This window comes from Phasianus colchicus, chromosome 24 (assembly GCF_987193195.1).
Source record: "Phasianus colchicus chromosome 24, bPhaCol1.hap1.1, whole genome shotgun sequence".
Taxonomy (NCBI): Eukaryota; Metazoa; Chordata; class Aves; order Galliformes; family Phasianidae; genus Phasianus; species Phasianus colchicus.
The window spans coordinates 3,456,321-3,467,500 of record NC_143459.1 but is presented as its reverse complement, the minus strand read 5'-3'; the positions used below and the strand labels follow the sequence as shown (position 1 = coordinate 3,467,500).

At 41.2% G+C, this 11,180-nt stretch overlaps 1 protein-coding gene across 7 annotated transcripts in view; it reads left to right on the top strand.

The window, feature by feature from the left end:
- Positions 1-10,577, top strand: part of SRRM1 (serine and arginine repetitive matrix 1) — a 16,579-nt gene extending 6,002 nt beyond the window's left edge. For 3 of the 7 annotated variants that reach the window (XM_090123810.1, XM_090123814.1, XM_090123813.1), the window contains 13 exons: positions 231-431; positions 912-1,115; positions 1,644-1,763; positions 3,192-3,463; positions 3,598-3,678; positions 3,961-4,047; positions 4,668-4,812; positions 5,350-5,391; positions 6,833-6,937; positions 7,269-7,730; positions 8,606-8,792; positions 9,494-9,688; positions 9,891-10,577. In XM_090123810.1, coding sequence (XP_089979936.1) covers positions 231-431; positions 912-1,115; positions 1,644-1,763; positions 3,192-3,463; positions 3,598-3,678; positions 3,961-4,047; positions 4,668-4,812; positions 5,350-5,391; positions 6,833-6,937; positions 7,269-7,730; positions 8,606-8,792; positions 9,494-9,688; positions 9,891-9,995 — 2,206 coding nt within the window. In that variant the 3' untranslated portion in view covers positions 9,996-10,577. The remainder of the gene's footprint in view (positions 1-230; positions 432-911; positions 1,116-1,643; positions 1,764-3,191; positions 3,464-3,597; positions 3,679-3,960; positions 4,048-4,667; positions 4,813-5,349; positions 5,392-6,832; positions 6,938-7,268; positions 7,731-8,605; positions 8,793-9,493; positions 9,689-9,890) is intronic. The other 4 variants (XM_090123811.1, XM_090123812.1, XM_031594955.2 and 1 more) reach the window with 4 other exon arrangements.
- The last annotated feature ends 603 nt before the right edge of the window (positions 10,578-11,180 follow it).

The following is an 11,180-nucleotide window of genomic DNA, read 5'->3' as shown; positions in this document are numbered from 1 at the left end:
GTACTGTTTACAGTAGGAACTGCTTTGAGTGGTCTGACCCGGGCTTTGTGTTACTGTTTGAAGTTTGAAATGTTAATTTGGCTGTAAATTGCTAGCAAAAATTCTTAGTTCTCCTAGTGTGTTGTAGACGAGTACTGAGAATCAGCTCAATTCAGAAGAGCTTTTAGGTGCTGAAAATGACTGTTTTTTTTACATCTGTTGTTTCATTATGTACTGCTTCTTTTTCCCAGACGCAAGTCGAGGTCTCCTTCCCCCAGGAGGAGATCATCGCCCGTCAGGCGGGAGCGGAAGCGCAGCCATTCTCGCTCCCCTCATCACAGAACCAAGAGCCGCAGTGCTACGCCTGCACCAGAAAAGAAGGAGGCAACTCCTGAGCCAGAACCTTCTGTGAAACCAAAGGAGACCGTTGTTCAAGAGGCAACTTCGAACAGGTGGGTGTGATAACTGCAGAGAACAGGATATTGCTGCTTAAAAAATGGAAATAATACATGCTAAAGATTATTCCTCCAAGCTTGACTACAGGCAATGTCTACTTCTCCCTGTTCCCCTAAGATGACAAGAGTATTTGTCTAAGAATTTTCACTACGATTTCTTTTTTCCTGTATAGAATTCTAAGGGCAGAATCCTGAGCTGCCATTGTTGTTTCATTACTCTGGGCATCCTTTCTGCTTCTGACAGTGTCATCTTGTTTTCCAGCAAGCTAATGCACAGCCTTGGTGTTACTTTTACTTGCCTTCTGAATCACTGTACCATATTCTAATTCTTTTCATTGTTTTAGAGTAGGATCTTTAACATGTAAGAAGATGTGCAAGGGAATGTTCTTTGTTGGGGAATATGGTGTCAGCTTCTACAATGTCATTCCAGTGGCTACAGTTTGTATGGGCTTGTAAATCAATTTTTCTTTTTAATAGTGATATCCCAAAAGCTCCAAAATCTGAACCTCCTGTACCGGAGACAAAAGAAATTTCACCAGAACGTAATTCAAAGAAGGAGAGAGAGAAGGAGAAAGAGAAGACTCGTCAAAGATCCCCAACTCGCTCTAAATCAAGGTCAAGGTCTCGGTCACGTTCTCCATCTCATTCTCGACCAAGAAGGCGTCACAGATCACGATCAAGGTAGGGCTTCAATGTATCTCGATGGCAGAGGTTGAGAACTGAATGTGTTTTTTTTTCTGGAGTTGCCATTTAATGTCACGCTCTCAGTTTAGTAGTTGTGTTTTTAGTGCTGTTGAGCAGTGAATGGTTTGGGCTGGATGAGAATGATGTATTCAACAAATAAACATCCTGGGAGCTGTTGTCCTCATATTAGTTCATGAGAAAGAGGTTGCAGAGACCAGTGGTGACTTAGGGAGGGAATGGTGCACTCGATGAGAATTATGCAGCCACCTTTTAGATCTGATACTAAAGATTTTGCAAATTCCTCCCCCTCCTCTTTATTTTCTTCCCCTCTTCACTCTTAGAAGGTGTTTGTAAACTTAAAACCACTGATTGTGGCTGAATGCAGCGTTTGGCATCGTAATTTAAGCACTACTTTAATTTATGCAGTTGGAGAAAAGCAACATCTCACTCAATTCCCAGAGGAAAGCGTTCCTCAAATTTGGAAATTAGGTGGTTGCTTTTCATTGGGATTTCTGATTGTGACAGGTCTTACTCCCCTAGAAGGCGACCAAGCCCGAGACGACGGCCGTCCCCGAGGAGGAGGACTCCTCCAAGGCGAATGCCTCCCCCACCCAGGCACAGAAGAAGCAGATCACCAGTGAGGCGGTAAGATTTCCTTTTTCTTCTTTTTTTTTTAGTTAGTTTTTGGTAAATGAGGTTTATCAGAAGTGTCTTGTTTATCTTTTCTCAGCGCTGCCAGTAATGTTTGATTTGAATGATGTAGAAACTGGCATGTCATGTTTTGTAAGTATTTTGGGGACAGCTAGAAGCTGTCCACCATTTCGAAAAGTGGCAACTGTAGGCCTTGAAATGGCTGTGGATAGCTCTCCCCTTAGGCAGATGAGGCATCATTTAGCTGTTTTTATTTCCCCTTGGAGGGAAATGTTAGAACAAGCCCTGCATTATGCTTGTTGGGATTTTTTTTTTTTAATTATGACTCACCGTTCCATTACATAAAGTTAAGTTAAAAGTTAAACTTTGACTTGAAATTTATTTCTTCATGTTCTTCTGATTAAAAATAAGAACCCTATAAGGTCTCCTCGTTAGTGTTGAAGGTTATATTTTTGATCCATGAGCAACTATTCTGATAGGAAGGCTCTGAGTTGCATTGCGGAGAATTATGTACTCAGGGCAATGTCAAAACAGGGATTTGTCTTCATAGGAATAGAATAAATTCCTGTCCTCTTCATAGGAAGAGAACTGAAGTGATGCTTCCTATGTACAACAGTTCTTCCTTTTTTAAGAAGGAACAGTTCTTCCTTTTTTTAAACAAGTGATAAGTACTTTTTTGACTTTGTAAAGATGTTCATTTTGCACAGTTATTGCAAAAAACTGTGGAGAGTATTGAGCATGTATCTTGCAAGATGTACAAGAGCTCCCTTTCAGCAAGTGTTTGTCTCACTCAAGGTAGGGTTTCTTTTTTCCAGGTTCTCAGGAATTCTGCAGCCAAAGGTGGATTCTGCAGGTACAAAGTTGCAACAGAACTTGCCACAAATTTTGCCGCAGAATTCTAGAGGCCCTATCTTTTTAAAATTACAAAGTAAAGATGAAAAACTAAAATATAAGGATGAATAAACAGGTTCAGAATTGTTGTCTGAAATTTTTGCCTCCTGGTACAGAAACCTCTGAGCATACTTGCACACTAAACTCTGAAATAGATCTGTTTGAAAGATGATTAAATCACATGTGCTAACATGGAGAATCCTTTTAACCGTCCAAAAGTTAGAGAGCCCAAAGAAAACTAATTGCTCCCAGGAGAAAAGCTTAGTTGTAGCCTGTAGATTGACAGAAAGCAAGTAAAGGTAACACTAACCGTTTTTTATTTATTTTTTTTTACTCACTGTAGTTTAAAAATAATGGAAAGATTGGTTCTTAATCTCTTCTACAAACCAAGTGCTGGAGGCTGTTCGCCATGTTTTGGAAGTGCTGCTGTATGTGGCTCTGTATATGTGCTTGCAAACAAATTCAATTCTGTGTTCGTGCTCAAACATCTTCCTAGGCCAGGTCGGTTCTAACATTACATCTGATTTACAGGAGGAGACGGTCATCAGCATCTTTATCTGGCAGTAGCTCTTCTTCCTCCTCCTCGCGTTCCCGATCTCCACCAAAGAAACCACCTAAAAGAACTGTATCCAGCCCTCCTCGTAAAACACGTAGGCTGTCTCCTTCTGCCAGCCCCCCGAGGCGAAGACACAGACCATCCCCACCAGCAAGTCCACCTCCCAAACCACGCAGATCTCCAACACCTCAGCAGTCAAATCGTGCAAGGAAAAGCCGTGGCTCTGTTTCACCTGGCAGGGCGTCAGGTAAGAAATTTCAGCAGCTTTGTCTTTGTGCTGCCATTTTCTCAAAGATGACATCTGCAGCTTGTTTGAGCAGAAAAGCATGCATGGATTTAAAAAATCAACAAATTGAAGCAATTTGTTTGGTTTTCCTTTAGCACCCAAGCATAAGAGTACTGAAAAAAGAGAATCTCCTTCACCAGCACCAAAACCAAGGAAGGCTGAACTGTCTGAGTCAGGTATGGTTCTCACTTGTCAACATCGCAGTTGGGGTTTTTGGTCTAAGATTTGTAGCAGTAGAAGGTATTAGTAAAGTGCTGAGTGCTGTTGATAAGCTGGCATTGAAATTAAAGTTTTCAGAAGCATAAAATGATTGTTGGCACTGCCTCAGATCTTCCATCCGAGCTTTCCTGGAAGAAACAAAGCATGCTTGATAGACTATCAACTGGCATTACTTCTGCCTAAATAAGGCAAAATTCGTTTTCAATTTAAATGTTCTACCTATATCTGTATCTTTTCAGAAGAAGATAAGGGAGGTAAAATGGCTGCAGCAGATTCTGTGCAACAGAGACGTCAGTACAGAAGGCAGAATCAACAGTCTTCATCTGGTATGGATAACCTGCATTTCCTAAACCTGGATTAATGCTCCTGCAGGAGTTGGTTATTGTTCAGTTCAAATGTTGATTTTAATATGGTTTTGCTGTGTGCAGTGCTATTGCAAACTTAACTGCATATTTACACACTCATAATGGAGTGACTTTAATTATTGTTCATGCTACTTTCAAACTTTTAAATAAGGCTTAATTCTTAGAGGTTATGGCATGTCTCCTGTTAAGCATCTTTGAAAGCTGCACTTTTAAACCCTTTCTATCACACAAATGTTTCCTGTGACTTCCTTAGTCTCTTACTGCAGTAGGTTATTTCCTAGTATCTTGGACTCCTGACTTAATGTAGGTTTCTGTGCACATAGTGCTTCAATGCATAACAGCAGATCATTTTTGAAATGACCTGACTAGTTAATTTTTAGATGTAGAGTTAGTTTCTGCAGGTGTTGTTACCCAGCTCTGATGGGTTTATCAACTACAAATTAACATTTGTTAACTGCTTCTAAACAGAGGCTTGTTGTTTAGTGGGAGTGGAGTCATTTAAACAGCATTATAGCCGTATCAGTATCTCTGCAACAGTCAAAAGAATTGTTTTCCAGAGGGTAATTTCTCTCTATTCATAGATTCTGGCTCCTCATCTTCATCTGAAGAGGAAAGACCGAAGAGATCCAATGTGAAGAACGGGGAGGTTGGTCGGCGCCGCCGCCATTCCCACTCGCGCAGCCCATCTCCATCCCCACGAAAACGACAGAAGGAACCTTCCCCTCGGTAACTTCTTCTTACTATCAGCATAACTCACCTCTTTTCTTTGATAGCTGTTGAGTTAATGTGTTTATTTGTCAGCAGTTACCCAAAAGAACTAACTTGTGTCCTCTTAGCACATCTGTGCAAGCAGATAATCATTTATTTTCTCCAAAATAACAAAGAAGAAAACCAGGATCTCAGTGCTGGTTGTACAGCAAGCTTCCTATTTAATGTTTGTGATTTGAGATGTAATACCTTAAAGCCCCTACTGTGAACTAAAAAGTTGATGCAGTTCTCTTAAAACTGGCCACCTTTGGTGTCACTGAGGTAAGTTGGACTTCAGATACAGACTGCTTTTTGTTATCTATCCTTGAAGCATATAGCAGTGCATGTCATGTGAGGGATGCCTGGTTAGATGGACCCTTGGTCTGTTCCAAGATTGTGTTTTCTTTACTTGTTGAGAATTAATCTGAATTTGTTGGAACATGTTAATTTCTGCCTCAAATATCGGGCAGTTAGATTTTTTTTGTCTTTGTTTTGTTTTCCTTCCACTGCTGTCAGGATGCAGATGGAAAAGAGGTGGCAATCACCAGTGATGAAAAGGTTGGTTAGAAATTCATTTCTTTAACAGGATTTACATATTAAAAATCATTGAGGCTCTTCTTTTGTTATGGATAAGTACTTCTTTTATTTGAATTTGCACACTCACAGTACCACCAGGAGGGGAATTCAGACTAATCTGCCCCATAACTGTTTGGGTACTGGAACATTTCACTTGCAGGTGAAAAACAAAAGCAAAAAATTCCAAGAGCAAAAGAAACATTGTTTAAAATAGAATTCAAAGACTTGAAACTATCTTGCAGCATACCTAAATTTGCCTATTGCCTATCATGTGAATACTTAAACACATTTAATTAGTGCAACCCAGACACTTAGAGACTGCAGTTTTCCCAGATCATTAAAGAATGTTGCTTTGAAGCAAAACCTTATCTATACAAATTGTAACTAATTGCCTTGTACAACAACAGCCAGGGTGTTTGGAGTAAAGTTTTAGTTTATTAATGAGCCTTTTAATTCTTTATCACACTCATTTTATACTTCATCATCTTGTTTTATCTGATTTGCTTATGAGAATGAACCTTTTTTCCTTACAGAATACCAGTTTTCTTCCATTTATTAATGCCACAGCACTGCAGTTTATTCACGTTTCTCCAGAAGTCTGTATTAAACCTTATCTTGGAGAACAGAAAATGACTCATTTTCTGAGTAACTTGAATCCAGTTGCTGCAATTTAGCAGCAACTCTGATTATTCTTAGCATTTCAAGAAGTAAGTTCTTTTGGATTTCAAATCCATAGATCAGAGCTGTTTCCAAGAATGAAGTTTCATGCTGTTCACATCAATCCAGCTTCAGTACTTCCAGCTTCAGTATTTCCTTCTAGTACCTAAAAGGAGCCTATAAATAGGAGGGGAATCAGCACTTTGAAAGGGTAGATAACAGTAGGACAAGGGGAAATGGTTTGAAGTTGAGGGAGGGGAGATTGAGGTTGGATGTCAGGGGGAAGTTCTTTGCTATGAGAGTGGTGAGGTGCTGGAACAGCTGCCCAGAGAGGCTGTGGATGCCCCGTCCATCCCTGGAGGTGTTCAAGGCCAGGTTGGATGGGGCCCTGGGCAGCCTGGTCTGATATTAAATGTGGAGGTTGGTGGCTCTGCATGTGACAGGTGAGGTTGGAGATTCATGACCCTTGAGGTCCCTTCCAACCCAAGCCATTCGATGATTCAGGCTGCTGCTGGAAGTGTCTAACTGTAGCAGGACAAAAACATTCTGAGCTCCTTCCACACTGTACACCTAGCAGTCATATCACTGTGTGATGACAGAGGTGTTAGCAGGTCTGGCTCATCAGGTGATCTCCCTTTTTATCCCCTCAGTAGCAGTTCTAATAGAATTAAAAGCACACGAACGAGATGATAACATATAGTGGAATGAGAAGAATAAACTCGTGGCTCAGTTGGAACTTTTCTGAGTAATCCCTTTATTTCTTCAGTAGGAGGAGGAGGAGCCCATCTCCCCCACCTGCCCGGCGACGGCGTTCTCCTTCCCCACCCCCCCCTCCCAGGCGACGGCGCTCGCCCTCCTTGCCCCGCCGAAGGTACTGTGTTCTGCTTTTGGTCATTTTTGGTTTGTTGACTTTCAGCTGTGACCTGTAAAAAGAAACGCTGTGCTGTTGGAAACCTCTTTTTGCTGAGGGGATTGTAGTTTTGCTGTTGAGATTTTCTGAGGTAGTTGCATGGTCTGCTTGTGGTTTGATTGCTGTATCAGGTACCGAATATCAAACTGTTCCAAGAAGTTTGCTATTGAATAAAGTATTAACTAAGTTTAGAGGAACATTCATGCAATTCTTCTTATTTTAGGCATGCTGAATGACACTTGTAACCAATTCCCACATCTGTATGGTACCTAAACATTTATTTCCTTTGTAGGTCTCCATCACCACCCCCTCGCAGGCGCTCACCCTCCCCACGGAGGTACTCCCCTCCGATTCAAAGGCGATATTCTCCTTCTCCACCTCCGAAGAGAAGAACAGCTTCTCCTCCTCCTCCACCCAAACGACGAGCGTCGCCTTCTCCGCAGTCAAAGCGCAGAGTCTCCCATTCACCACCACCAAAACAAAGGAGCTCTCCAGCTCCTAAGAGGCGCTCACCATCCATATCTTCCAAGCACCGGAAGGGTTCTCCTTCCAGTAGGTCCAATAGAGAAACACGTTCTCCACCACAAAACAAAAGGCATTCACCTTCACCAAGGCCTAGAGCTTCTCATACCTCTTCAAGCCCGCCGCCGCTGCGAAGGGGAGCGTCAGCATCGCCCCAGAGAAGACAGTCTCCATCTCCAAGCACCAGACCCATTAGGAGGGTGTCAAGAACACCAGAACCGAAGAAGACAAAGTAAATCCATCTCATTTGTTGTTGGTGTTTGGATTTTTAAATTATACAATGAAAGTAGTTAGGGGATCACATGAGCAATGGCTCTCATGTATCTTCAGGTTACTGGAGTGGTGGAGGTGCTGCTCAGCTTCCACTTTTGTACTGCCAAATCCCGAGTGGATTTTTCTGAGGTTTATTTCAATAGGTGCTTTTAGTCTGAAGTGCAGCATGGGGAGAAGCATTGAAGAGGCTGTAGTGTCTAAGCGTTCTGCTAGTAGCATAGCAAAACACTGGGAGCAAGCAGACCAAAACTTAGAAGTTTTGTTCCTAGTCTTGCTTAAAGCAAAATGAACTTCCTTGTATTTTAACGCTAACTGCAGAAGGGAACTGCTACTTTTTATCATTCCTACCTGGTTCTGCAAGATGTAAGAATACTTAATGTTAGCAGTTGTCTTTAGTGTGATTGCTGCTTTTGTGAGCAGATTGTCAGAAGCATGGTGTGCTTGCTTTACTCCTTCAGGATAAAAAATTGTAGCTGAACGTTTGCACTCTTTCTTTACTGGATGGTGAAATAGTGTTGCTATTCTCTTGACTTTTAATAGAGTTATAAATTAATCATATCAGGAAAAAAGGGAGCAATTACTCCTGACCAACAATAGTCTCATTGCTTAACAAGCTATCAAATTGCAATATCCTTTTTCATTACAGATGCAGACTGATGTAAGATCATTTTGCCCTTTGTGATATATGCCAGCACAGTAACTTTTTTTTTTTAAGTGGCTGCTTAGCCAGGTTACAAACACATTCATTCATTTGACTTGTGAAATTTTTTCTCCTTTGTTTCATCTCTTATATCTCTAATGCTAGAATCTAAGTGTAGCTTCTCTGTTTCCAAGGGCTTCCACCCCAAGTCCACGATCTGCCAGACGGGTGTCTTCATCACGGTCTGCATCGGGATCACCTGAGCCAGCTCCAAAAAAGCACCAAGGGCCTCCATCTCCTGCTCGGTCTCGTTCCCCTTCTGCTAACTGGTCACCTGCAAAAAAGGCTAAAAGTCCAACTCAGAGCCCATCGCCTGCGAGGGTATTGGTTTGTTCTTTGGGGTTACGTGGTATAATTTTTGTAGAGACTCAGTTGTTGAACTGAGTAACCTTGGGGAGACTTTCCATAGTTATGAAATTAAATATTTGTAATGCATGTTTCAAGCTCTGCACTTCTCTGAGACTGATGGAAGTGCCTTTATATTCATTTTAACTTCTGAAAGAAAACACTTTCTCATTTCCTGAGGTTACTGGTGTTATTTAATAAGTATGCTTCACTTGTATTGAGCTTAATGGTCTATGAAGCGAGGTGATCTTACTTGTGTTCAGCAGTCTTATTTGCCAGCTAGTCGTAATAGGAAAAAGATAATTTGGCCTACATGTTCTATGAATTTGCTTCCGAGGGACATCTCATTTCATTCCCTTTGTTTTAGGGAGTTAGATTTCACCTCCAGTATTCATTTCTGTGAAGAGGCCTGTGTGTCATCACTGTGACACACAGGTCAGCCTGCTGTTATGCTCTGTGTTCAGCCACAGCATGGCCATGTACTACAGGATCTGCTTCTCAGAGTGCTGCTGTTGTTCCATTAGCAGTGGGACTCTCCCAGTTCTGAAGGCACTCTGTTTCCCTCAGTGTCAGGAGTTGCACAGCTCTTCTGAATTGCCTGGTGTGGCTGTGGGTTTCTTTTACCAGAGTTCAGGGTTCTTGGAAATGAGTCGTATCTATTGAATTGTTTATTGCAGAATTCAGATCAAGAAGGGGGCGGAAAAAAGAAGAAGAAAAAGAAGGATAAGAAGCATAAAAAGGATAAAAAGCACAAGAAACACAAAAAGCATAAGAAGGAAAAGGCTGCAGTGGCTGCAGCAGCTGCTGCTGTGGCTGCAGCAGATACCACCTCAGCACAGGAAGAACAGGAAGCAGAAACAGAACCCAAAAAGGTACGAGTTTGGTTCTTATGATTTAATGTTTCAGAGCCTGGTGTAAGAAAATAGATCTCAATGTCCACAGTGCTCTTGAGAGCAGATAGCAATCCTATTTCAGAAACGCAGCATAATTTTACTTGATGCTCTACACTACTGGGGCTGCAGCCCTCCAGCTCAGCTTCCAGTTTGTGAAGAAATGCTTTCTCTTTGTTTCAAGGAGACAGAAAGTGAACCAGAAGACAACCTTGATGATCTAGAAAAGCACCTGCGAGAGAAGGCGCTGAGGTCGATGAGGAAGGCACAGGTGTCCCCCCCATCTTAGGCCGAATCCTTTGATATAATGTACATTTTATTTGGTTTGTACTCAGAATTCAATTTCAAATTGCTAAATGTGTTTGAGCTTTAGAATATAACATTTGTTGTAATAATTGCTAGGTTGAGGTTCACCATGTACAAAGGGCATGGATTTACATTGCAAAAGGTGTCCACAGTGTACTAGTGACATTCTTTCATTGACAGTCAACATAATTTCCTTTAGAGCAAGACTTCTTAGAAGCAGTAGGGGTTTGTTTTGAAGGTTTTCAACATGACCATCAGCTCCCTGGTTTCTTTGAAATTCAACAGAGCCTTTTAGAATAATTTGTGAGGGTCTCATTTGACTTCTTTTGTATCCACTCACATTATGCTACTAACCTTTGTGGTTTGTAAGCCTGCCCAGAAGTGAAACCACTGCAGAATTACCAAGGAAGTACGTATATTTTAATGCTTTCTACTGTTGCCTGTACAGTCTCCATTAAAGCAAATCAAGAATAGCAATTTAGAGTGGTACATAAATGAAAGCATGTTGTTTACCAGGACACTGTGGGTTTATATTGATGTAACATGTTGATTTGGAACACTGGAATTTCATTTGTATTTTTGTTTTGTTTATTTTTTTAAAGGGCAGTTTCCATGATCAGCAGTCCCAGAACAATTCCTTCAGTTACATAAATTCTGTTTGTGAGATGTCGTTGCCCCATTCATAAATCTTGTCTCGTTAGGGTTCCTCTGAATGGTGTGAGCCACTTTCAGAGATGTGCTCTTTGGAAGTGTGAGGAACCTGAACTTTGGATATTGTCATGTTTTCACTGTTTTTTTTTTTTGTTTTTGTTTTTTTAACTAAAGCTATATAAAGCTTGTGGATTAAACAAAATAAATTTCTAAATTTAAAGAGACCTCGCCTATTTTTATAAGAACACTTGGCTAAGCAGCTTTCTTTTGTACAGGGTTAATGAATACACAGATAAGGAATTATCTAAGGAATCCTGGTGGCTGGGAGGTTGTTGCTGTCCATTCTTTTAACTTCAAGTTCTGGTTCAGGAACCAAATCAGTTCTGGAGTCTGAAGCTGCTCTGGAAGGAGGGCTGCAGCCTGGTTTGGAAACCAGTCCTACCTCTTGGTGTGCACAATTAAGTGTAGATATCTAATTAGTCTTTTTATCTGACATGGCGTGGGATCTTTAAGTGAA